Source organism: Crocodylus porosus, unplaced genomic scaffold (assembly GCF_001723895.1).
Source record: "Crocodylus porosus isolate Cpor-Errol unplaced genomic scaffold, CroPor_comp1, whole genome shotgun sequence".
In the NCBI taxonomy this organism is placed as follows: Eukaryota; Metazoa; Chordata; order Crocodylia; family Crocodylidae; genus Crocodylus; species Crocodylus porosus.
The window spans coordinates 39242785-39267883 of NW_017728915.1; the positions used below are offsets into that span (position 1 = coordinate 39242785).

At 59.1% G+C, this 25099-nt stretch overlaps 4 protein-coding genes across 5 annotated transcripts in view; 2 read left to right on the forward strand and 2 right to left on the reverse strand.

Moving 5' to 3' along the window:
• The window catches only part of LOC109310726 (sulfotransferase family cytosolic 2B member 1-like), a 3068-nt gene extending 2744 nt beyond the window's left edge, over positions 1 to 324 (reverse strand). Inside the window, exon 1 of the mRNA XM_019536059.1 lies at positions 46 to 324. Within this exon, the coding sequence (XP_019391604.1) occupies positions 46 to 184 (139 nt within the window). The 5' untranslated portion in view covers positions 185 to 324. The remainder of the gene's footprint in view (positions 1 to 45) is intronic.
• Positions 325 to 2722: 2398 nt separating this feature from the next.
• DPEP1 (dipeptidase 1 (renal)) lies at positions 2723 to 7894 on the forward strand. Its single transcript, XM_019536054.1, has 10 exons — positions 2723 to 2897; positions 4962 to 5094; positions 5436 to 5568; positions 5771 to 5921; positions 6027 to 6096; positions 6241 to 6417; positions 6855 to 6939; positions 7019 to 7094; positions 7206 to 7341; positions 7447 to 7894. Exons 1-10 carry the CDS (start codon positions 2794 to 2796, stop codon positions 7612 to 7614), a joined length of 1233 nt encoding a protein of 410 aa, XP_019391599.1. The 5' UTR covers positions 2723 to 2793; the 3' UTR covers positions 7615 to 7894.
• A 1933-nt stretch (positions 7895 to 9827) lies between these two features.
• Positions 9828 to 18553, reverse strand: CHMP1A (charged multivesicular body protein 1A). Its single transcript, XM_019536060.1, has 7 exons — positions 18438 to 18553; positions 17858 to 17877; positions 15895 to 15972; positions 15319 to 15465; positions 14186 to 14314; positions 13046 to 13233; positions 9828 to 11936 (listed from the first exon to the last, which is right to left on the reverse strand). Exons 1-7 carry the CDS (start codon positions 18550 to 18552, stop codon positions 11915 to 11917), a joined length of 699 nt encoding a protein of 232 aa, XP_019391605.1. The 5' UTR covers position 18553; the 3' UTR covers positions 9828 to 11914.
• Positions 18554 to 19949: 1396 nt separating this feature from the next.
• SPATA33 (spermatogenesis associated 33) lies at positions 19950 to 24678 on the forward strand. 2 transcript variants are annotated; one of them, XM_019536062.1, is made up of 4 exons: positions 19950 to 20217; positions 21210 to 21380; positions 23273 to 23458; positions 24107 to 24678. In XM_019536062.1, exons 2-4 carry the CDS (start codon positions 21269 to 21271, stop codon positions 24307 to 24309), a joined length of 501 nt encoding a protein of 166 aa, XP_019391607.1. In that variant the 5' UTR covers positions 19950 to 20217; positions 21210 to 21268; the 3' UTR covers positions 24310 to 24678. The 2 variants fall into 2 exon arrangements, with proteins under 2 accessions (XP_019391607.1, XP_019391606.1); XM_019536061.1 differs by lacking the exon at positions 19950 to 20217 and having other exon boundaries at positions 21287 to 23458.
• Positions 24679 to 25099: the final 421 nt, after the last annotated feature.

A 25099-nucleotide genomic window follows, 5' to 3' on the forward strand; every position in this document is an offset into this window, starting at 1 on the left:
GCCCGGGGGCCTGCCCCCCGCGCCCGCGCCCGCGCCCGCGCTCACCGGACTTGGGGTAGGTGGCGACGACCACGTCGCCGGCCCGGAACTGGAAGGCGGCGGCCGCGTGCAAGGACTCCTGCGTGTGCAGGTGCCCGGGCAGGGCGATGCCCGCGAAGTGCTCCGTCACCTCCATCCTGTCCATGCCCCGCGGCTCGGCTGGCCCCCGGCCCGGGACTTTAAATAGCCGCAGAAAGAGGAACCTCCCTGCCCCTCGGCCCCGCCAATGCCTGGCGGGGGCCGGGGAAGGAGGGGCCGGGGCCGCGCGAGCTGTCCCAGGGGCCTGGTGGGCGGCAGGGGTCTCGGGCTCGCACGGCCCGTGTCCCCCACGCATCTGTCCCTCCCCGCCCCCCAAGCAGGAGGGCCATGGCGGTCCAGGACTGGCCTCTGCCCCTGGGGCAAAGACAAGGGCTGCGGGGGTGAGGTGGGGGTGCGGGGCCCCCCGGGGGGGTTCAGACCCTGCCGGGAACTGGAGGGGACCCACCCCCAGCACCTTGCCCCGCCTGCCCCATCCGTCGGTCTCAGCGCCCAGTTTGGGGCCTGGCCCCACAGCTGCCCCCAAAGAGGCGCCTGCCGGCCAGCACCACAGCTGGATCCCCACCCGCCCGGGCCTCCTCTCTCTCTGAACTTTCTTTGACTAGTCAAATACCTCACCCGAGCTCAGTCATTTGACTGCCAAATACTGCCGGTATTCGCACGCAAAACAAATTGGCAGTAGGTCCTCCAATACCTAGGAAAAGCACAACTTTTCCATTATGAAATGCATCCAAAATGGGAAAAAAAATCACATTTCTGTTGAGACAACTACAGAAAAAATGTAGGGTTTGGTTGGGTTGGTTTTTTTTTGTAACATTGCTGTAACCTTTAGTCGGTTTAGAAAAGTATGCAAGCTATTGCCCGATGTACCAACCCCATTTGTCAATGTTATTTATTAACAAAGCCAATTTAGCAAGCAGCCTAGCTGTGGCCTGAAGGCGCCCGGCAGCAGAGAGGGGTCGTGCAGTCACACCGCTGCCTGGGGCTGGGGCCTGGGGCCAGGCCCGGAGGAGAGCCCCCCGGTCTTTCCCTTCTCCGACAGCAGCGCGGCAGGCTGGTGTTTCTCCACCCGCTCAGTACTTTCCCGCGCTCCCGGCTGCTTTCACACTCAGTCAGGGCCATTGTGCACGGCGCGCGGAGCAGACTCAGCCAAGGAGCCTTTCCAGGAAACTGTGGGACGCCGCTCGACGCTTTGAACACCTCGCACCGTGCCCCGTGTTTGTACGCTGGTAGGTGTGCAAACGCATGCACAGGATTGATCTCAGCTGGGAGCTCCGAGTACGAAAGCCTTTGCTCTGGTGTTCCGCCCTCGTCAGAAGGCAAGCGAAAGCTCGGAGCTGGCCTTGGCCAAGGGGAGCCTGGACGCGAATAAGCAGGGAGTCTACTGAAAGTGAAGACCACTGGCCTGGAGCTTCCCCTTCGCCTGCAGCGTCAGGGAAGTTTCTCAGAAAACGTTTTTTTTCCCAGCCAATTCTGAGAACTTGCTCCAAATTTCCAAAGCAGGTGTCTCCTGTTTGTCTCCTCGGCAGATCCCAGATGGGCCAGGGCCAGCTTTCTGTCACTGGAACGGCTGCGCACAGTTGTCGCAAACATTTCTGAAGTCACTTAGCCTGGTTTTTCTGTGACACCTTAATGCGCATTGACGTGCACATGGCAGGCATGAGTGATCACAGCATCGTAAGTGAGCTGCAGGGGCCGTCTCTAGTCCGGCCCCTGCTTGGGGGAGCATCATCGCTCTCCCAACCGTCCGTTCCCTTTGCTACGAAGCCCTCAGGAAGGTCCAAGACCGGCACGCTAAGGGGCTAGCCGATCGCTGGATTGCGCTGGTTCCCTCCCGGGGCCCCCAAGCTGGTTTCCAGAGCAGCGTGAGCCTAGACGGCGTGCTACACGCCTCCCGGCGTCCTCCAACGCCTGCCTGGTCCTGTACCTCCAACACACTTCGGTGGACACCGGCTTCCAAAATACCATATTTACTGGCCTACCACATGCCCTCTAATAACACACACCTTGTTTTTGGAAGACAAAATAAAGCGGGGGAAAGACATTTCCTTTTACGGACCATTCAGAATCAGTCTACCTGTCCCGGAGGTGGGGCTGAAAAACGAGCAGGAGTTCCCGAGCATCATGGGAACACCTGGGGTTCCTGGTTGTCACAGGCCACAATCGCTGTTGACAATTTATGGCCGCAATAAGAGTAATTCTCCTCATCCCGAGGTCACTCCCACCTGATAGCAATGCTTGGAAGTCATTACCCGCCCAGACACAGCACGGCGGTGCCAGGAACCATGCATGTCACCGAAGAGCGAGGGGCCAGCGCCCCCCCGCCAAACCTGGGCAGAGCAGCGTGGGCGCGGGCACAGGTGGTGGGCAGCAGAGCAAGTGGCTGCTCCCCAAATCTCTACCATGCCTCCCACAGCTCCTGCATGGGGCGCGGGAGCCCTGGGCCAGACCTCGGGAGGTGGGGAGCTCCCCCCCCGGAGAGGTGGGCAGGACAGGATGTGTCTGCACCTGGACTGGGCAGTGCCCGCTCCCCGGGACAGGACCGAGCCTGGATGAGGGGTGGATGGTTGCTTCATAGCCCCCGGCAGGTTACTGATTTACCCTGGCAAGGCACGGGCCTACATCACCCGGGGAAACCCTTGCCCGGCACACTGGGGCACGGCCCAGTCCTCGGTGCTTCACTAGGACAGCAGGGACGTCCCGGGGGTGCCAGGCACCATGCTGCGGGGCTGCCTGCTCACGTCCTGCCTCGTGCTCGGGCTGGCGCAGCCGTTCCTGGACAGAGCTAAGAGCATCATGAACGACACGCCGGTGATTGACGGGTGAGCCACGGGGACGGTGCCACGCAGCCGCCTGTCCCCAGTGCCGGGGCCGCGTGGGCTGGGCAAGGAGCCCGTGCCAGCCCCTCCCCGCTCTCCAGAGCTCGGCTTCCCCCACGAAGGGCCTGGCCTAGGGAAGCCCGGGAGCCCGTGGGCTGGGAAAGTTCCCACCACCCCAGGAGCTCTCAGTTCCTACAAAACCTCCCGACAGAGAAAGCCCCTGACCACGGCATGCCCCGGGAAGCCCCCGTGCCGCACCCTGCTCGGCTGGGGAGCCCGAGGCCCGGGGCCTGGGAAGCGCTGAGCTCGCCGGACCAGGAGGGCTGCTAGGCACAGGGTGCGGGGAAGCCCGGTGCAGGCAGGGACGCCGGCCGGACGCCACGGGGTCAAGGCGCTGCCCAGCGCACCCTGCTGCGCGCGGACCCCAGAAACCCCCCGGCTGAGCCGTTCCCGGCAGCGGGGCTGGGGCCCCCCCGGCCCCGCTGGTCCGTGGGGACCTACTGCCCTGCCTGGGGCTTGCCCGGACTCCCCCACGGTCCCGGGGGACCGTGACGCAGCCTCCCCTTCCTGCGACCGCAGCGACCGGGGGGGTCGTGCCACCCTGCCGCTGCCTTGGCTCTGCTCACAGCAGGGGCAAGAAGCCTCCCCGGGCCCCTGCACAAGCAAGGAGAGGGGTCGGCCTGAGCCCACCGAAGCCGAGGCCTTGCAAGCAGAGCCCCCCTTGCCCCTGGGTTACGTGGGGGGCACAAAGCAGCCGCAGACTGTGGCGTCAGTGGTGGCGGAGGGGAAGCCACAGCTCCCCGCCGACACGGGGAAGGGGCGAGGGGACGTCAGAGGCGGGTGACGCAGGGAAGGAGGAAGTGCGAATATGCAACGGCCCCCCCCGGTGAGACGTTTCCTGACGGCGACTGCACAGTGCACCCCCCCTCGCTGGCCACGCGTGTGTGCCGGGCCGCGCGGTGGTATTCCCGCAGGGGGATGGCGGGCCCGGGCCCAGCTCCGTCCGCTTGGCCCCCTGCGCCCCCCACCCTTCTCCTGGCCACCTGCACCGTGCCGCCAAAGCTGCCCTGCCCCCCCAGCAGCCCCCGGCCGGATGCCTGCCCCGGGAGCAGGGCCTGGCAGGCGGGCAGGGGAGCGGGCCAGGCTGGGCGGCGCGAAGCAGACAGCGAGTCGGGCACTGGGCTTGGAGTCTCCAAGGCGTGGCGCAGGGGTTCCCTGCGGGGATCCCGCCGGCTCCCAGAGCCTCCTCCCAGGGAAGAGAAACACCCAGGAAGAAACTCCCTGGCAGGTCCCAGCGCGGGCCGGCGCCGAGGCCGAGGGCGGGGGGCTGCAGAGGCGTGGGTCTCTTAGGGCAGGAGGGCCCCGGGGACGGGCCTCGAGCAGGCGCCTCGTGAGCCCTGGGCGCGGCCGGCGGGGCCCCGCACGGGCTCAGCCCCAAGGTCCCCGTCGCCTCCTGCATCCGACGGCAGCAGAGAGCGGAGGCCGGGAAGGAGACCTGCGGCCTCCAGCCTTTGAGATCGAGGAAGTTCTCACGCGGAAGAGGTTTCTGCAACTCCCCCTGCCCGAATCCGGCCCGGCTCCCCCCATACCTGGGAGCCACGAGTCCCAGGCAGGAGTGACCTGCCGGGTGACCAAGACCTTCCTGGCGGTCCTTCTACCTGACCACTCGTGCTGTGACCCCTTGTTCTCGGATGGCGGAGAGCTGCAGTCGGGGGTGCAGGCAGGGAAGGGCCTTCCCCTTCCCCACCTGAGCTGGCACAAGCGCCGGACCCCCAGCCCCAAGCCACTGGCAGGTGTGCCAGCCGCCCCGGGCCTGGCCCAGGCATCGAGGGTGGGGCTTGCGTGCAGCGGGTGCAGGACGAGATAGCTGCAGCTGCAGGAAGGAACTGGGAGGTGCTGCAAACTCATTCCTGGCAGGAGGCTGCGAGCTTCCCCATGGAGGGTCCTCACCCCAGCTGCGCAGTGGGGGCCGCACCCCGCACAGCTGAGCCAGGCAGGGCTTCCCCTGGGGAGGGGGCAGGGATGGGACGCTGGACTGCTGTTCCCAGCCCCTCTGCTTCTGCCTAGGCACAACGACCTGCCCTGGCAGCTGCTGAGGAAGTTCAACAACCAGCTGGCCATGGCGGAGGCCAACCTCACGCTGCTCGAGGGCACCCACACCAGCATCCCCAAGCTGCGCAGCGGGCATGTTGGGGGGCAGGTAGGCACCCAGTGCCCGGGCAGGGGGCAGGGGCTGAAGACAGGCGGGGGGACCCCAACGCTCCCACGCTGCAGGGGCTGGCCCTGCACCCAGGCCCCCGGTTTCCCTTTCACTTCTTCCTCCCAGTCACGGGGCCCCAGGGACTGCCCCCAGCAAGGCGGCAGCCCCCACAGGGCAGTGGGACTCTTCTCCCAGCCCCGGCCCCTGCCTCTGCCACTGCCTGCCAGGATGTCCCCGGGCAACTCACCCGACCTCCACTGCTCTGCGCTGCCCCTGGGCACGCAGGGTGGGTGCAGACGGGCGCAGGGGGTCCAGGCCTGCTGACGCTGCTCTCCCTCCAGTTCTGGGCAGCCTACGTGCCCTGCGACACGCAGAACAAGGACGCGGTGAGGCGCACGCTGGAGCAGATCGACGTCATCCACCGCATGTGCCTCATGTACCCCCAGGACTTCACCTGCGTCAGCAGCAGTGCAGGTGAGCGGGACACGCAGCGGGGCAGCTGGAAATGCCCCGTGCCCTGGAGGTCCTGCCTGTGGGTAGCGCCTCCCTCCTGGGTGCCCCCTCTGCAAATTTTGGTCAGCGGCTGGGCCCCGGGGGTCCGGCTTAGCCCCACGTTGCTGGGGCTGGGCGCGGACCGGGGAGCCCTGCAGCAGGCCACCCTGTGCTTGCTTTGCAGGCGTGCGGGAGGCCTGGCAGGCAGGGCGGGTGGCCAGCCTCATCGGCATCGAGGGCGGCCACTCCATCGACAGCAGCCTGGGCGCCCTGCGCATGTTCTACCGCCTGGGCGTGCGCTACATGACGCTCACCCACAGCTGCAACACGCCCTGGTAAGGTGCCGCCGGCCCCACCGCGGACGGGCTGGCCAGCGGGGCTGAGGGGGGCAGCTAGCCTGCCCTTCGCTGGGCTGACGCGGGCACTGGCTGCGGCTGCAGGGCAGACAACTGGCTGGTGGACACGGAGCAGGAGCAGGCGGTGCACAACGGGCTGTCGGTATTCGGGAAGGTGAGCGAGGCAGGTCCTGGAGAGCAGGGAGCCGGCCCCAGCTAGGACACCGGGGCTCCCCTGCCCCGTGCAGTCCGTGCTGGAAGGGGCGGATGGGGGGTGCCGGGGGGGCTGGCACCTGCGTGCAAGCGGCTTCTCCTGCAGCGCGTGGTCCTGGAGATGAACCGGCTGGGCATGATAGTGGACCTGGCCCACGTGTCGGTGAAGACCATGACAGATGTCCTGGAGATCTCCAAGGCTCCGGTCATCTTCAGCCACTCGTCGGCCTATGCGCTCTGTCCGCACCGGCGCAACGTGCCCGACGATGTCCTCCGCGTGGTGGTGAGCTGGGCAGCGCCGAGGCCCGGGGAGGAGGGGAAGCAGCCCCTGCGAGGTGCCGTGGGTCCAGCCCTGGCTCCTGCATGCCGCAAGGCCCTTGGAGACCGGCTGCCCCGTCCCCTCCGCACAAGCCAAGGGGAGGGCCTGGCCCCGCTGCAGCAGTGCAGGATGGCAGCACCGTGCCAGGGGAAATGCAGGTCCCCGCAGCTGGCAGCCAACTGCGACCCTGGGAGTCAAACCCTGGGACTCTCCAGCCTCCCAGGCAAGGACCCCAGCACCTGCCAGTAGCTCCCGGGACTGGAGCAAAAGGGGCTTCTGTGCAGCGAGGGGTGGTGGATGCCCCCTGCAATGGGTGGCCCTAAGGGGACATGGGGCCCCTTGGGATGCTGGTCCCCAGGGGCCATGGGGCTCCACAACCTGGTGCTACACCTCCCCGGCAGGGCCAGAAGCGTGGTCTGGTGATGGTGAACTTCTACAATGACTACGTGTCCTGCAACCAGAACGCCAACCTCTCCCAGGTCGCAGGTCAGTGGGGCAGTGGCCGTGGGGCTCCCCCTCCCCGGGCTGGCGGGTGCCCCGCTCAGCCCCGCGCTCCCTGCTGCAGATCACCTGGATTACGTGAAGAAGCTTTCGGGTTACCAGGCCGTCGGCTTTGGCGGGGACTACGACGGGGTCCCTAGGTAAGGGTGGGCGGGGGGGGCCGGGAGAGGTGGCCACGGCTCTGGCGCAGGCTCACGGGGATGCAAGGGGAACTCCCCGCGGGGCTCCGCACTGCGCTCGTGGCCTGGCAGGGTGCCGCAGGGCCTGGAGGACGTGTCCAAATACCCGGAGCTGGTGGCCGAGCTGCTGCGGCGGAACTGGAACGAGACGGAGGTGCGGGCCGCCCTGGCCGAGAACCTGCTGCGGGTCTTCAAGGAGGTGGAGGACGTGAGTGCAAGAGGCGGCGGAGCCACCCCAGCCCCTGCAGCTCCCGGGGTCCCAACCCCCAGGCACTCACTGCGCACTGAGCCCGACTGCCCCCTTCTCCCGCAGACGGGGACCAGGCTGTCGAAGGAGATGCCGCCTGCCGAAATACCCATCACGTTCGAGGAGCTGGGCGGGGAGTGCAGGACCCGCTACGGCTACCCCGGCAGCGCCAGCGTGCCCGGACTCCTGCCTGCCACCCTCGCTGTCCCGCTCCTCCGCGCCCTGCTCCAGTAGGATCCAGGGTCCAGCGCCCTCCGCCCCACCACGGCCAGGCCGCGTCCCCCAGGCCACCACCACCTGCAGGGGACGTAGCTGGCTGCCGGCTGCCCCGAGGCCAGGCCCAGCAGAGCGGGGGCATTTCCATTGCCACGACCCACGGTAACGGGCTGTGCCATGGCCTCTGCTCACAGCCGCTCCTTCCTCCCACAGCCCCGGGTGCTCAGCCAACAGCCCGGCTGCTGCCTGCCCACCCATTCAGAGCATGGCATTGCTGCCAATAAACCCCCGTGCCCCCCTGCAGACTGCCTTTCATTTGGGGGGACTGAGCCCGACCGAACTGGGCTGCACCAACCTAAACCAGCGCCCCCCAGCCTTGCTGGGAGCCCAGCCTGGGCAGGATTGGGCCCTGGCTGCCATGCCAAAGCCCTCTCCCGGGAGCCTCCGAGTGAAGTCTTTCCGAGACGAAGGGCCAGGCACAGCCATGCCAGGGCCTGCCACATGCCAGCTGCTCTGTGGGACCTGCCTGCGCACCCTGCAGCCAATGGCCGTTGAACCATGGGGCGGCCACCCCGGCCTCGCGCTCGCTTAGCCCGGGGTAAGAGCAGACAGATGGGGAGCAGGCCCACCGCTGCAGCGGCTGTGATGCAACAGCCCTGGAAGCAGGTGGAGCGAGTCCTGTGGCTGCTTTGGAGAGAAACCAGGGCTGATCATCCTATGCTTTGGGGCACTGCATCCGTACAGCGCCGAGCACCGGGCCTCACCTCTCCCAGAACATGCACAGGACCCTGGCAGCAGGGACAGAGACGCTGCCCCAAGGGCCGGAGCCGGGGGCAGAGAGGAGCATTCAGCAATGCCAAGCGGTGTTGTTTACACCCCGAGGTGCTGCACAGCCATTAATCATTATCTCATTAATTGGCTAATCAATCATCTCCTTAGCAATTTCCTTTAACATTTAAAGAACAGCCTGTCTCTGCGGCGGGGGCGGCAGCAGCAGCTGGAACGCAGGCCGGCGCGAGATTCATCTTCCTGTTGCCTTTGCAAGTTGGCTGAAGCACAGAGCCCCCTCACCCATCCCTGCCTGCCTGCCAAGCACCCGGGGAAAGAGCCGGCCCAGGCCCGCCAGCCTCCCCCGGCTCTGCTCCCACTGCCCGAGGGCACCGGGCACGGCTTGGAAACCTGCAGCCCGGTGCCGAGGCACGTGCCACGTCCTGGTCTCCCCCTGCTCCATCTCCCATCAGCGACACGTGGCTCAGCAGTGCCGCACGTGCTCTGGGAAGAGCTCCGCAGGCCTGCTCCTGCCTTGCGCGGCACCAGTGCGCTGGGCCCAGCCCCGGGCAGCAGTGGGAGGGTGCCATCAGCTCTACCCACCTGGGAGCCACCAGGGCGGGAGCGTGACCCCCTGGAGTAAGGATGTGAGGACTTTTCGCCCAGGGTCCGAGCAGCTGGGGAGTCTGGAGCTGAACATGAGTGGGGCCACAACCGGGGACTTGCCCCAAGCCACAACCAGGGCTGGTGCAGCCGGCAGAGCTGAGGGGCCACCTCCGTGCACCCAAGTGCTTTAGAAACCCGACCCTGCCAGCTGCTTCCCTCCGCCTGACTGGGGCCGCAGCAGGACGGGGAAATGCTCCCTGCAAGCAAGGGGCTTGGCAATGCTCCCCACAAGTAGCAGCATGCAAGATGGTTGAGAAACCTGTCCTGAAAGGCATCTGGACCCGGGGCTGCGCTCTGCAGGTGCTCAGGCCCAGGCGTGGGGAGCAGCTCAGCCCTGGCAGGCTCAGCCCAGGCAGAAGGCTGCAGCGGAGAGCGGTTCCCTGGCCCGGGGCTCCCTCCGGCGACGCAGCCGGTTATAGCCGTGCCCACTGGGAGAAGACAGCCAAGCAGCAGGGCGGTCCCTACTTGGACCTGGCTGTGCTGGGCAGGGAAAGGGGCTGCTCTTAAAAGCAAAGGATCCCCAAACCAGAGCTGAATCCACCAAGCCCGTTCCTCAGGGGCACCCACAGCCTGGGAACCCAGTACCATGGAGCAACAGTGATAAGCTGTCACCCAGTGGTCTGGTACACCCAGAGCCGCCCCCCCAAGTCCCCTGGAAAAGCAGCTTTTGCTTTGTGGAGGGAGCCTGGATGCCAGGAGCTCAGGGCTCACACAGGTCCCCCTTTGCCCCCCAGACCTGAACAGCCCATGTGAGCACTGCTCCACCCAGCCACAGATGACCAGGCAGCCAGGCCCTGAGAGGCGACCTTCAAGGACAGGGGTTTTATTGAAAGCACAGGGAATCACAGGGTTTCAAAACAAAGGTGAACAAAACAGGCTTTTAAAAACAGCGAGCGTGGTGCCACCCCAGGAGCAAAGGGCCCCTGTGTGGGGGGCCGGGGCCCCCTCCCATCCTCATTGCACAGCACCAGGCAGGGAGCTACCGATGCCTGCGCAGGACAGAAGCCAGCCCGCTCCGTGCCTCCAGGCAGCAGGAGCCAGGGCCCAATCCATGCAGGGCCCTGCGCTGGTCAGGCTGCCCCAAGACACCCCGATAAGGGCATGCAGGGCAGCTCCGCTCCAGCGCAGTCCCCTGCTCTGCCCCCAGCCCAGGCCAGCAGAGGCCTGGACACCCAACATGTGACTGCCCCAGCCCCGACTCAACTAGTCCCTCGGCCTTTTTCTGGAGATGGAGCACAGCATCTCCAGGAAGGAAGATCTTCCCTCTGGCCATGCCCACACCTGTGCCCAAGGACTGCAGAGGGAAAAATTCCCAAGAGACTTCAGAGGTCTTTGTACACAGGGGCTGTACAAAGCAGCTCTGGCCTGCAGCAGAGGGAGGGACCAGGCAACGCCAGAGCTGAGCCCCCGAGGCAGAGGGGGTACGGATGCTGCCTCACCCCGACTGGGATTTCTCACCCGCAGAGCAGACGTGAAACACCAGTACCACATCCCTCCTAGCCGGCCTGCCAGGAGCAACCAGACATTCTTTCAAGCACAGCTGGGGACAGCAAACGCACATGGACCCATCCCCACATGCTGGAGCAGCTCTCCGGACCTGCCTCTCCCCATCAGCCACCCCTCATCTAGCTGCTGCAGTGCAAAGGGGCTGGGTGTGTGCTGCCCCAGCACAGACATGGAGCAGACCGTGAAAGGGCAACACATAGCTCTGCTGGATCTTCCTGGGCTGGGCCATGGGGAGCTCCCTCTGGCATGGGTACAGCTTTCTCCTCTTACAGAGCTCCATGGTCACAAGCTCGCCAGCTCTGTGCCATGGGCAGTAGCGTGGGGAACCCTGCCAGCCAGATGCGAGCAGGGGGAGCTGGAGGCCCATGAGGTAAAGGCAACGGAGGTATTGAGGAGCTAAGCAACATGCTCAAGGCAGGACAGGCATGGACGTCACTCGCAGAAGGGCTTGGCTTTCTGGGCAGCCTGTTGCTGGGGCTCACAGCAGACAGTGCCAGGAGCAGGTGAGGTCCTCCCTTGGTCCAGCTGTCTCACAGGGAGTCACCTCCCCCAGAGCAGTGCGCAACAGGTGAATGTATGGTGGTGAGGGAGGAGTCAGCTTCGCAAAGGTCACTTGGTGGTGCGGGAATCCAAGGTGGGTAGGCAGGCTGGCACCCTGATGCCAACACTGGGGGCTGGGAGCTGGCACAGCAGGACCCATGCCCATCAGGTGAGGCCTTCGGGGGCACAGTGGCAGGAGTGCAGCAGGCACAGCAGCATGGGGGAGCCAAGTGCATGGGAACATGCTGTTATGGCAACACACCAAGGCACAGGCCTACGCCGCTTGCTCCACTCGGCCCTCCCGCGAAACACAGCAAGCACCCAGGCAAACCCAGGCCAGTCTCTTCTTCCCAATTCATGATGACACAAAGCCACAAAAGAAAGGGGCACAAAGCTGCCCACTGTGCCGCTGCCCGAAGCAGCCCAGGGACTACCCACAGGAGACCAATCTGTGACAGAGGGATGCATGACAATCACTAGAGAGACACAGACATCAGCAGAGACTCAGGCACCAGCATCCCAACAGAAAAGCACTTGAGCTTCCAGCAAGATCACCGTGTAGTGTAGAAATGGGGCCCAGGGCCATTGTGCTCACCAAGGGCCCTGGCCCCAGCCATGAAACACGCTGCCAGCAGAGATGCTTCTCCAGGCTCAGAGCAAGGTTGTGTTGGCAGCCCCCCCTTGAACATCTCCCCACTGGCTGGGCAGGAAGCAGTCATTGCTGGAATAAAAGAAACACCAAAAAGGAGAAGAGTCTGTCCCCAGAGCAGAGCCTGGAGATGGGCTGCAGGAGAGGTGGTCTTGTTGGGGGAACAGCAGTCCACGAGGTGACAGGACCTCAGTTTCGCAAGGCAGCCAACCTGGACGGGACGGCAGGAGAGAGAAAGAAAGAGTCAGCGGTGAGGACAGGACAAGGCTCAACACCTCCAGGTCAGGGTAGGGAGCAAGTCTGCCCTCAAGCAGTGGGTGACAGTACTGGAAGGAGCCACACACAGTTCCAGACACCCACTCCAACCTGGCAGGACCCCTTTCACAGCACCAGGGCGATGCCCCCATGCCTGGAAGGCAACAGGACAACCCCCTGGCAGGAAATGCATGATCCCACATGGCAGAGAAGCACAGAGCTCTGCACTGGCAGGGCAGCAACAAGCTCAGAGGCCTTGTTTGTGCACCACCCAGGAGACCCTTCCAAGGCACTGACATGTGGGAGGCTGCAGCCAGAGGCGGAGGGGGGCTCAAGCCGGGACATGGAACAAGCCCTTAGGGCACATCAGGCGGAGTCAGGGGGAGCCATCTGTCTGGGTCCTGGGGAGACCTGGGGACACACTGAAGAAGCATAGGGCATCTAGGAGATGACTGGGGGCTGAGGAGGTGAATACCCTCCTCCAAAGCTCCCCGAGAGCAAACCCCGCTGTTCTAACTCCCCAGGGTACCAGGTCCAGGAGCAGGGCTGCATCAGCTCAAGCTGTGCAGCAAGAGGTCAGATTTGATACCCTTGGAGGTCCGATCCAGCCCCTGGAACTGCAGGGTGCAGCTCACGGTGGCACAAGGGAGAGCAGCAGGAAGAGGAGGAAGCTTACAAGCTTCTCCTGGGGAGGTTCCAGGAGACAGCCTGTTCCCAGAACTGTTGGCAGAGCACTGCCAAGTGCTGAGCCACAGTGGGAGGCTGATCTGTGCCAAATCACTGGCAGCTTTATGCAAGCAGTACCCTGTGGTGCGCCTCCCCTACCCACATGCTAGCTGGGGCAGGGGGCCTTCTCCGCCTGCAGATCAGAATAGGGTCCTCTGTGCCCAGGCTCTGATGGAGGGGAAGGGGCACATGAGAGCCCATGGACTCCCACAGGCGAGCACAGCACAGCAACATAAGAGCCCGCAGCATCAGTCCCACTCCCCCTGCTGTCTACACCATGGCAGGGGATGTTTTGAGCTGCCCATGGGACTGGGAGAGGCAGAGAGGAAAGGGCAGCACCTCCGGGATAGCTGGTCTTCCTGGGTGCGGACAGAGGTCTCCCCCACGGCTGAGGCCCCCTCGGGGAGCTGGTTGAGCTGGTCCATGATCTCTAGGCCATTCTCCTCCGCAATCTGCACAATGAGGCTGTCCACCTGCTCCTGGGGCGTAGTCAATGTGGTGGCCGAGCTCATGGAGTCCTCCATAACCTGCAGTGCACACGGCTTGTTATGTCTTGGCAGAGACTGGCTGGCTAGCTACAGCTGCTTTCTCCGTGGCTGTGGTCAGCACCACTCAGCCGACACCAAGGTGAGGATCAAGCAGCTTAAAGCTGGCTCTGCTGGGAAGCACGTGGCCATCACTGGACAGCTCACACCCTCCCAGTTGTGGTATGGGCAGGCCAGCAGTGCCCCAGAGACACCCCTACAGCCAGGCCCACAAGCACGCAAGAGTGAATGCTCCAGTAACCCTGATCAGGAGTAAAAGTATTGCATTGGCACCCCAGCAATATGACCCTTGAACCTTGACCCCCTGCAGACTCCCTGAGACACCAGGTACATCACTTCTGTCTGTGTACCTGTTCCTGCATAGCACAGGGACAGTGACTCCTCTTCCCCCACCCTTCACAGTTTCATAGTAGGTCGGGTCGGAAGGGACCTGAGCAGATCATCGAGTCCGACCCCCTGCCATGGCAGAAAAGAGTACTGTGGTCAAACAACCCCAGCAAGGTGCTTGTCTAGCCTCCTCTTAAAGACCCCCAGGGTAGGAGCCACTTCTCTTGGAAGCTGGTTCCAGATCCTAGCCACTCTGACAGTGAAGTCGCACCTCCTGATGTCTAGTCTTCATCTTCATCTGTCCAGTCACACCCTTTGGGACAGAACTCCCCTCTCACTTCAGGTGTGAGAAGCGCCCAACACAGCAGAGCTCTGATCTCAACTGTGGCCTCAGTGTGCTACCCAAACTACAGAGCTCTGCATACAATTCTGCAATTCATCCATGGATGGCAGATAGGAGCCCAGGCACGAAAAGCCAACAGGAGGCCTCCCCCTGAGCCCAGAGGCATGGGGGAACAAGCTCACTCTTGCTCGCACCCTGGCCCCCAAGGGCACAGCAGCCCAGAAAGATTTACCCCTGGATCCCTCAGGCAGGCACGGGACTCACCGAAGTGTGCACATCCAAATTCTGCACCTGCTGCTCAAACTTATCCATCACGGCCGACACCTTCTGCAAGTCCATGGAGCTCAGAGCCTTGTCTAAAGCCTTAGTCACCTGAGCCATGTTTTTAGTCACCTGTAACAGGAGGTGGAAAAATGCACATGTAAGAGGCCAGACAAGCCGTCACAGCTGTGACAGGAGCCCGGCCTGGCCCAGGATACTCAGTGTCATGGGCATGCCCACTGTGGCCTGCCCATGAAGGTCCTTGGCCCTGCAGCGCACGTAAGGGGCCCTCAGTCTGTACACAAGAGCTGCATGTGTACAAGTGCACAGACAGCTTCTGAGAACACAGCTGCCATCCACATGCACTTCACCCAGGCAGATGCAACTCCTTAGCACGTGCCTCAGTTATGGGTCAATATTTGGCGCACACCATCCTACAGTCTGGGCCTCCAGCAAACAGGGGACTTCAGCCAAACACACAGCAACAGAAGTGCCCATGAGACCTGCCTTCTGAAAGCTCTGCCCCTTTTGGTCTTCTCTCTGCTTGTTGCAGAACTTCAAATGCTGGTACAATGCACCCTGATGACAGCTTTGTGCAACCTTGGACTTAGTAGGAAGCAGCAAAGCCAGATAAAGCCCCACAGTCAGGCCACATGCCTCTGCACTCCAGCTGTGTGGTGGCTTGGGAGCAGAGAGCTGCTGCAGGTGTCCAGGGCAACCAACACCTCCACCTCCAGCACAGACAGGGTTCAAAGATGCCTGGTACTACACAGCTGAGCTCACACTCAGTCTCTTACGCACAAGTGTGAGGCAGGGGAGCGATTCCAGAAACGAACCTCTGGCTTCTGCCAAGCCAGGCTCAAGCATACGCTAAAATCACAAGCCAGAGGGAGTCCCCCCAGTGAAACCAGATCACATCCCAAAGCTATCACGTAGGCTGGCACCGCAGCTGTGTCAGACTGCCAAGCATCTGCTTCAACGCTGAGCCTTCACCAAACCCCTGGCTGGGGCTGGGGGAAGGTTCCTGCCAAGAACTCCAACTAAGAAAGGGAAAGGACTTGTAGCATCAGTCTTTACAAGGAGGGAGAGGCTTTCCTGTCCCTGGAGCTGTGTAGCCAGAATGAAAGCACTCTCACCCCTTTCATGGTCACTGCCGTCTGGACCTTGGAGGCCACAGCATCCACTCGGGAGGCCATGCGAAGCCAGTTCAGCCCTTCGTTCTTCTTCCGGATGGCATTCTCGGCATAGACGCGGGCACACTCCACATTCTTCTGCTGAAGAGCCTGCAGTGGGGGAGGGGAAAGATTGGCATGGAAAATTCCATTTTGATTCACATTTCACGCTTCTACCCAGCTGCTCTCAGGCCTGGAATCTGCCTTGTGTTCCCGATGACTGCAAAGTGTTGGCTGGGAGTAGAATTCAAACATGTTCAGTGGAGCCGGTGGCATCAAACATTTTACTATACATAGACTCAGCATATCAGGGTACTAGGAGATCCTGAGATTCCAGTGGGGCTTGTTGGGGCTAGAGCTTCGACAAAGTGGGAGGAAACTCGCCTGCTTGGATCTAATCCACAGAGATTCCTTGTCCCTCACACACTGAGCCAAAGGATCTCACGTGTAATCTGAAACAGCACCTAGCATTCAGGGAGGATCTCTAGTGGTTGCATCCATCCTCAGCAGAAAGCTCTGCAGTTGGTGCCCTCACCTCACCTTTTTTACTTTGGCTTGCTCAGTCTTGGAGTCCTTCTCAGCCTTCTTGGCGAGCTTCTCCAGCTGCTTTGCTGTAAACTAAAGACAAGCAGACTTCAGCACTCAGGCACAAAGGGGTCAAGTACTCATGCAATACCAAAAGCCCTCCCAGGCTTTCCCCAAAAACCTGCATGCTATGAGAGCATAGAAACAACCCTTGGCTGCAGTGAAGTGCTAGCTTGTCCACTGTATGCAGTGAGGCAGGTGGTCTCTCCTGCTGCAAAACCCCACCACAGGAGGCATTAGGGGAGGGACTTGAGATTTTAGCCCATGGGTCAAAGCAGGAGGTGGCAGGTGGCTCTCAGGAAGGGTGGGCTAGGAGCAGCCCTCAGTTTCTGCTTTGGCCTTTTCAGCAGCCACAGCAAGGGCTGGCTGAAGTCTGAGGGGGCGCTGGGATAGAAATTGTGCTGGACACGGGGTATGTTTTTTCATAGATTTCACAGACATTAAGGCTGGAAGGGACCTTATGAGATCATCAGGTCCAGCCCCCTGCCCAAGGGGCAGGAAGTCAGCTGGGGTCAGATCACCACAGCAAAATAAGCATCCAAGCATTTCTTAAAGGTATCCAGAGTAGGTGCTTGCACCTCTTTTGAGGGGAACCTGTTCCAGACTCTGGAGACTTGGACAGTAAAGAAGTCTTTCCTTACGTCCAGCCTAAAGTGGCCTTCACGCAGTTTGTGACCATTGGACTGTGTCTTCCCTTGGGGTACCCTGGTAAACAGACGCTCTCCCAGATCCTGATGCACCCCTTATGTACTTACAGGCTGCCATCAAGTCCTCCCTGACTGAGCCTTTGCCTCTCCAGGCTGAGAAGTCCCATGCCTCAGCCTCTCCTCATAAAGCCTGTTTTTGTGACCTCTGATCATGCATTTGGCTCTCCTCTGGGCTCTCTCAAGCTTCTCCACTTCCTTTCTAGAGTGTGAAGCCCAGAACTGGATGCAGTACTCCAGCTGTGGCCTCACCAAGGCCGAGTAAAGCAGCAGGATGACTTCTTGGGTCTTGCTCAAGATGCATTGGTAGATGCAAGCCAGTGTTTTATTTGCTTTGCCAGCTGTGGCATTGCATCGGTGGCTCATGTTCATCTTGTGATCAGTCATGACCCTGAAGTCTCTTTTAGCTGTGGTGCTAGCGAGTGTAGCACTGATGAGCCTATAAGTATGATGTGGGTATTTTCTCCCGAGGTGGAGCACCTTGCATTTCTCTGTCCAATGTCATCAGGTTTGGATCTGCCCACCTTGACAGCCTGTCCAGGTTGGCCTGAATTGCCAGAACTGGTTGGCCTGAATTGTTTTTTCTGAGAGCGCTATTCATGCGCTCCCTCTCGCCGGATGCCGGCGCAGGTGTTTTACACCACTTGGGCGCCTAGATTGCTGCTGCTGGGTGCGGCGAGTAAATCCAGGCCAATGGCTCCCCCTCCCTGTCATGCCTGGGTGCTGCACAGGCACCAAGCTGCTAGAACAACACAGCTTTAAAGAGCTTCTTTGTGCACTTGGAGACAAGATGTAAATCTTGATGGCAAACATGCCCGTTCCTCTCCGTTTGCCAAGACCAAAAGAGTGACAGACCAGCTTCCATTCACTGCAATCCAATTACCAGGTGAAAGGCCAATACAGCCTAATGGGCTTAAACTGATTTGCCCCTAATACACAGAGAGATTATGCACCTTATTTAACTGTGAGCCACGCTGCCACCTTTACACTGACACAGAGTCAAGCATCAGCGACATGGCTGGGGATGTCTCCAAGGTCTGAATCAAAGCATCACGAGGAACCTCTGCTCACAGGGCACAGAGCTGCCCTTTATCTCACCACCACCACCACCACTGCCCGATGTACTGAGAGCTTCACGCAGCTGCTTACCTCTCCCTGCCCCCGCTTTCAGTTACCAAGTTGGGGGGAGGCGGGGAGGGAAATAATGCACTCACCTTCAGCTGGAAGAGTGTATCTGGAAAGAGAAATGAGACGACATCTGGAACATCTCAGAGATGGCTCTGAAACACTTATTAATAAAAAGCTGACACCCCCTTCAACTCGGGAGCTGTGCTTTGGGGAGACTGTCCCACGGAGCACCAGGACCCGTTTGTAAACATCAGCAGCCGGTCCCCACCCAGCGCCCCTCACTCCTACCCGGCTGCCCCCGGTGTGTGGGGCGGGTGCCCGTGGGGGCGTGAAGCCCCCAGCAGCCCCGTGCCAGCAGCGAGGGAAAAGCTGGGGTTCCCCACATTTTTGTCCTTTAAACAACAGCCTATTTTGAAAGTTTGTTTACAGCCCTTCCCTGTGGGCTGGAGCTGCACCGGCCGGACCTCCCACGCGCAGGCGCAGGGGCCCACTCCTGGGCAGACCCCGCGCGGGGGAGCCCCGTATGACGTCACCATGGAGACCACCCCGTCCTGCCTAAGGCCTACCCCGCCCCCCAGGTCGGACCTCCTCTCCTTGCAGGCAGGGAGCCGCTCCCAGGGATGCGGCGACCTCCTCGCCTCCCCCTCCGCAGGCGGGGTCACTCACCGTCCATCCTGCTCCGAGGCCCCGTTCCTGGCACTTCCGGGTTCCTCAGCCGCTTCCGGCGCTTCTCGCCGCGTCTTCTTCCGAGCCCGCCGCCGCCGCTCTCCGGACGGCGCATGCGCACAGGGAGACGTGCCCTCAGTGCCGGGCGGGCACGTGCGGGGCGCGAGGGCTCCCGCAGCGGGTGGCGAGAGCCGCCGCTTCCCCCTCTGCACCAGGCGACGCGCGCATTGCCAGGCCCTGCTCTGTAGCCTGTATAAGCGGGGACCGGCACGAGGACGGCTGTGGGGCGGGGGGCAGCCCCGGACGAACTTGTAGTATCGGGCCTCCCTTCATCAGTAATAATTATAATAACAATCATTATTTTCACCATTTTTGGGCAGCCTCCAGGTTTGCCCGTGCCCGTGTCCAGCCCTGGGTGGGGGCATCTTCCACCCATGCAGCCTGCTGCTGCTGCAGTACCCCCGCCCGTGATGCCCGCCTCTGCCTGTGAAGCCCCTGCCAGTCTCGCCCGCTGCCCGTTCAAATGAATCCGCCTAAAGCATGTGGGGATGCCCCCCGCCAGCAGCTCCCAGGGCTGCACGCTGCCTCTTGACGTGCGCTGCGTGGAGCCTGGGCAGCCACCCGAGCCTTTCCCGCATAATGCGGCGGTCCCTCCGGCACAGCCTCAGCTCGCTGCCTCCCTGCTGCCGATGATGCTGCCGGGTGTGTCACAAAAGACCCTTGGTGGTGCGAGCAGGGGAGCTGCAGAGCCCCAAGCCTGAGCCAGAGCCGGTGGGCTCATCTATGGGGCAGCGGCAGAGCAGAGGCGGCCACATGAGAGGTAAAGAGCTCTTGTTCCTGGGGGCAGGCGCTGTTCTTAAGGTGAGGGGAGGAAGGATGGGGGTTGCACGCCAGGGGGCTGGAGCACCTGGAGTCTGTTCTGCTCTGGGAGGGAGCAGGAGTTGCTGGAGAGAGATGTGCACGTGCACGTACACGTGCACGACTCCTTGGTTCTCATCCCAGCTCTTGACGAGAAGGGCTGCAAACTAACGTTCAAAATGCGTTGTCCTTTAAAGGAGAAAAATGTAGGAAACCTTGGCTTTTCCCTTGCAGCTTGCAAGGGGCTGCTTGGGGTTTTACTCCCCCACACACACCCACTCTCTGCCCCACACACTGGGGGCAGCGGGGTGGGAGAACCAACTCATACATTACTTGACCTCAGAGGAGACCATGTCACCCCATTCCTCCTGGATTAAAAGGGTACTGTATGCCCCTGGGCTTGCCAGCTGTGCTCCCTTCCTGCTGGGAGACCTGCCAACGTGAGGCACTGTACAGCAGTGGTTCTCACCCTTTTTTGTACCAGGACCCATTTATAGACATTGATGGCTAGTCCCAACCCAGTGCCCTCGCTCCCAACCCACTGCCTCCAGCCCTGCAGTGTGTGGGGAAGGAGGCCCCAAGCAGCCCCTTGCAGCAAGGGAAAAGCCACAGTTTCCCACACTTTTCTCCTTTAAAAGAGAATCCATGTTTAAAATTTGTTCCCAACCCTTTCATATATTCTTGTGACCTGTTGTGACTCATGGGTTGAGAAATGCTGCTGTAGAGGCATAAAGTAACACGACAGATCAGAGGAGAAGCTTGGCTTTGGCTTGTCTGATCCTATAAACCTCCTGCACAGATAATGTAGAAAGCCCCTGGTACCCACAGTGAGAATCTGAGAAGAAACAGTAGTGTCTAGGTCCTTCCTCCGCAGTCTGCCTTTCATGTATCCCTGGCTGATACCTACCACAAACATCATCAGGTCAGTCTAAGCCTGGCCTGATGGCTCCCTTGAAGAATACAGCATTGGGAGGTTTGTGGTACGGGAAGGATGATGTCTGGAGCTTGTATCTGGGGAATTGGAGAGCTGGAGCAAGTGAGCAACAAGTGCTGGACTAGAAGAGGAGGGACATCTGCCCCCTTGAGTCTCCCTCTACCCACCAGCAATGCTGGTCTCATTGGGGGCTGCCTGACCACCCAGGGTACAAGCTCCGGGGTACCCCAAATACTGAAGCAGCTCTCTCCATCTGCCAAGCATCCAAGATACAGGCAGCAGCCCCTTTCCTTTTCCAGCTCGTGTCTAATTCCCTTTCCTTTTTCTGCTTGCAAAATTCAGGGGCATCCAAACCCCAAGCCTCCAGGCTTGGGCCTGCAAGTAGGATGCCCACCAAAGGTTTTGGAAACATCTGAAGACCTAGGTGCAGGTGGATGTTTGCTGGTAGTAGGGACACTTATGGTTCTGGACACTTGGATTTGGAATTAGTTTTGGCTAATTTGGCCGTGGATACAAATTAAAAAATAAATAAATAATTGTTCTTATAAAGCTGCTTGTGAAGGCTGGGATGTGCTCAGGTTTGAAATTGTGGATCAGTTGTGAAGGCTACTGGCACAGGTGTGGGGGGCTGAGGCACTGGCTTTGGAAAGGAACTCGAATACAGTCAAACTTGCTGTTCGGGGAGACCGGTGATCTCACAGACATGGTGCAAGCAGCCAGTGAGGTCAGTTATACAATAGCTATGGCAGTACCTGGCTTTTCTGGGGTACATTTGCTGTGGTAAGGCCAAACCGATGGAGATGAGAGCCTCTAAAAATTCCCAGCTCCAAGAGTTGCCTTGAGCGCAAGCTGTGCAGATATAAGTAGGAGAGGACTCAGTGTAGCGAGGGCAGCTGTAATGCCATGATGCAGAACTAACCAGCTAACATAGCTTCCTTTTCACCTTCCTTCTCTTTTCTTTGCATCCTAAATTCCTACAGCTGACGGGAGCCGGAGCCAGGAGCTCAGAGAAGCCAATTGGCAGGAACACAGCCAGCACATGCAAAGCCCTTCAAAAGCCCACGGCTATCTTGTTCAAGCAGCTGCAAGTACATCAGCAAAGCAGCAGTGGCAGGAGACTTGGGGGTGTGCAGAGACTCCTCAGGGAGAAGGTAAGGGGTGTGTGGCAGGGCTGGAAAAAGCAGAGCTGAGCCGGCCACCGTGCTGCTGCATTTAGCCCTTGCCTGCTGTGCACCCCCGGCTTGGTAATCCTCACTGGGCTGCCACAGCTGTCCTGATTTTTAGGCCTAAACTGCTCAGCAGCAGTTTCATTTTATAGCGTGATCAAAGGGGCCAAGATGCCTGATAACAATCCAGTGTCTCTCTCCCTCATCTGTGTTGGGTACACTGAGCCTTGGGCTGGGGGGTTCAAAATCCACCTGGAGATGCGTGGCATAGGGAGATGGATGCCAAGGTTTCAGGGACCCTGGCTAGCTGGTGCCAGCATGCAGGTGGGGCAGGTGGAGTAGTGGTTCCTTCTCACACGGGCTGCTGGCCACTTCTCAGCATCTTGTCCTGAGCCTGTCCTTCTGGAATATGCTATGCCTGGGCAGTAGTTACCTTTATTCCTTGTCATCACCACTGTTGCTTGTATGAAGGGAAGAAGGGCAAATGCTATGGGACCAGGGGGTGAGAGGTCTCAAAGACAACATCAGAGTGGTCAAAGGCACACCTCAAAGCTCTGTCCTTCCCAGGGCTCACTGTGACTCTGCTGTCCATATGAAGAGCTTCCAGTTTGCTGCCTAGTGCAGTGCCGGTGATTGTAGTAGTTCAGTGATTCTCAACCAGGGCACCGCAGCACAGATGTAGAGAACCACAGATATAGATGGCTAATATGATTTTCAGCATTCAGATCTCCCCATCTTATACCTCTAGTTTAAAGTCTTATCAAATCTCTTGATTATCTGGCAAGTGAATTATATTGTAGGGAAGCAAAGCTCATACAGATCGCTTGTCACTTATATCCCAGCGCACTTTGCCAGAGAGCCCTTATCACTGAGTCAATATTTTTGCTTTGCTGTAGCAAGAAGAGGTACAAGATCCTCATTTGGGCTTTTATCTTCTGCACCAGGGCTGTGTCTCAGAGTAGGGAAGTGGTCCTCTGTCAGGCGATCTCGCATCCTCTTCCGTGTTCACGTGTCTTGCTTTATTTTAGGGCTGTTTGTGAAGACTGTGCTGTGCACCCTCATTGGTGACTATAATGTGGTCGGGAGGGTCGAGTTTTCCACCCAAATTGTGTTTTCCTGGTACATTTATTTTGCAAATATTGCACCAACAGAAGGCACTTTGATAGTAAGTCTCCTCTAGACAGACAGAGGAACCAGTCGCAGCACTAGTAGTGAGTGGTCACTGCAGGGATTTTTTTGCTATATGAAAACACAGTAAAGACCAAAAGAGTTGCACAGACGCACACAAAGTGCACAGGCACTTTCACAAAGCTGAAAAGAAAATTATGAACCAGACCAGCTGGGGTAATTCAAATGGCAATGTGCACCTGCTTACTGGGAACTGTGCAAGACAGTTTTATCAGATGTCCGATAGGCCATGCCAAGAAAGCCAGCCTAAAAAGGAAAGATGGGATTTAGAGGGTAAGTGAAAGCAGCTTGGAAAATAAACGGTATCTATAAATAAACACATGGGGGAAAGAGACGATTAGGTACCTAATCTGTATTGGGTGAATACAGATTAGAAGGTAGCGCTGGTAGGGGATTGATAAAGAAATGAGAAGAAGCGCAGAGGAATCTACAGCCAGTAGAAGGAAGAACAACGAGGAGGTTTTTTAAGGTAGGTCTGGAATGGAAGGAATCCTAACAAGGGGATCGATAGATGGAAATGGTAGAATTGCTGCCAGTGAATATTCCCGAATCCAGGAGCCTTTCTGATGTGATCACATACAGATGCAGGCAGGAGAGGACTCAGCGTGGTGAGAGGCTGTTGTGGCTCCATGACACTAAATCACTTTTTCACCTTCCCTCTCTTTTCTTTGCATCCCAAATTCCTGCAGCTGATGCCCAGCTGCCCACGGTCAGCCAAACATGGGAGCAGAGAAAGACGGATCTCCAGAAGCACAGCCAGCACATCCAAACATCACCACAGGCCCACACGAACCATGTCCAAGCTCCCAGCGGTAAATCAGCCAAGAAGCAGCAGCAGAAGAGCTCGGGGGCGGAAGACAGGCCTCGAAAGAAAGGTAGGGGATGAGAGGTGGGGCTGGTGTGAGCAGTCACTGCAAAGATGTGTACAGCTGTTCAGTGTCCCCTGAGCAGCCCTCCCTGAAGTATGAGAGCTTTGAAGCAGATCAGATGAAGCCTAAACTGCTCTGGACTGATCCTGATTTTTAAGATGTTGTTTTAAAGGGACCACAATGTTATAGGCCCCCACTGTTGTCAAAGGGGCTGAGATGCCCAATGACAATGCTCTGTCCCCATTTTGATATTAGCTGGGTACAAAAGGTCTTTGGCCAGCTGTTCCAAACCCACCTGAGAAACACATGGAGCAGGGAACCCACCAAAGTCACAGCTCGGGGCTCCCCTGACACCTGTACCTCCCTCTTTGGAAGTGCAGAGAGGAGCCATGGGCTCAAGCGCAAGGTTTCCATGTTCAGTAAAAGCCCCTCTGAGCAGAGCCCTTCTCCCAGCCCTGTCCTGTGCTGTAGGAAATGTTGCTTAAGCTTCTGTGTTGGCCTAGCTCAATAGCATGATTGGTACACGCATCCTATAAAATCCCAATGCACCTCCTTGTATATGGCCATGCACACTTCCCCTCTGTTAGCAGCCTGCAGGAGAGAATTCATCCCCTTTCCTAAGGCCTGGGGTCATTGTTCTTTATCCTTTTCCAGTGGAGAAACTAGCCAAGAAGAAAAGGTATATTATACCGAAAATCATTGTCACCGGGCCCTTGGATGAGGAGGAGAGCTATACTGATGTGGATAACCTCCCAGAGTCCAAAACCATCAGAGATACAGAGTACTATGGTCCATATAATGTACATACAAAACCCAGCACCATAGAGGCTTACCAAGTCAAGAGAGAAATGCCGTGAGTTCTGATTCTGGAGCGTCCTGTTGTTCTCTCCTCCTGACAACACAAAGACACAAGGATGCAACAAATGCCATTAGTTGAGCTCCTCAACTAATAAACGGGGGTCTGTAACAACAACTTCGTTCATGGTCTCACTTTCCCTAGCTCCCTGCGATATCTGGAGGAGGAAGAGGAGAATGGGAATGGAGAAGCTTGCTAAAAAATAAATGTATTTAGTCAACCATTTAAGATTCCAAGTCAATAAAAGATTAGACGTGCAAGCAGAAGCATGTCCGCAATCGTGGTACCCCAAAGGTTCCCGTATCCAGCACTTCAAAAGCAGAAGCACCTGTGTAAAGGACCTTGAGGGGTCCTTAGCAGCCTTTTAGAGGATGGCACACAGTATCCTGCTCGCAATTCAGTTTACCTACCAGACCACACCAGGGTGAAAAGCTGAAATGGTCTCATGTAGGTTTCAACCCATGGTTTTAGGGACCCTCAAATTTTCAGACCGCAGATGAGCCTCCTTCCCTGATGTTCCAGGGCTGGGAGCCTGTGTTACACCTGTGACAACTGATGGCGTTTTATCAGCTGTGTTAGGAGCTGGTCACAGAAACAGAGGTAACAAAAGAGCCAGAATCTCTGAACCTGACACCAGAATCAAGTGTGAGATCAATAGGAGAATCTTTTTCACTGTGAACGTTGCATTTGTAAAAATCAGATGAGCTGCTTCTGTTATGTAAAATGTCACTCCTTTTAGGTTTAAGAAGCTATTTGCCAAAGAAGGACTAGCATTGAAAGAGGGTTTTCCA

Bases quoted from the DNA above. Each gene is read 5' to 3' on its own strand.
- DPEP1 (XM_019536054.1), top strand. From the start codon at position 2,794: ATGCTGCGGGGCTGCCTGCTCACGTCCTGCCTCGTGCTCGGGCTGGCG. The intron at 5,569-5,770 runs GTGAGCGGGACA...CTTGCTTTGCAG, and splicing joins CTGCGTCAGCAGCAGTGCAG to GCGTGCGGGAGGCCTGGCAG. The intron at 7,095-7,205 runs GTAAGGGTGGGC...GTGGCCTGGCAG, and splicing joins GACTACGACGGGGTCCCTAG to GGTGCCGCAGGGCCTGGAGG.
- CHMP1A (XM_019536060.1), bottom strand. From the start codon at position 18,552: ATGCGCCGTCCGGAGAGCGGCGGCGGCGGGCTCGGAAGAAGACGCGGC. The intron at 15,973-17,857 runs GTGAGTGCATTA...GCTTGTCTTTAG, and splicing joins ATACACTCTTCCAGCTGAAG to TTTACAGCAAAGCAGCTGGA. The intron at 13,234-14,185 runs GTGAGTCCCGTG...TGTGCACTGCAG, and splicing joins ATTTGGATGTGCACACTTCG to GTTATGGAGGACTCCATGAG.
- SPATA33 (XM_019536061.1), top strand. From the start codon at position 23,095: ATGGAAATGGTAGAATTGCTGCCAGTGAATATTCCCGAATCCAGGAGC. The intron at 23,459-24,106 runs GTAGGGGATGAG...ATCCTTTTCCAG, and splicing joins AGACAGGCCTCGAAAGAAAG to TGGAGAAACTAGCCAAGAAG.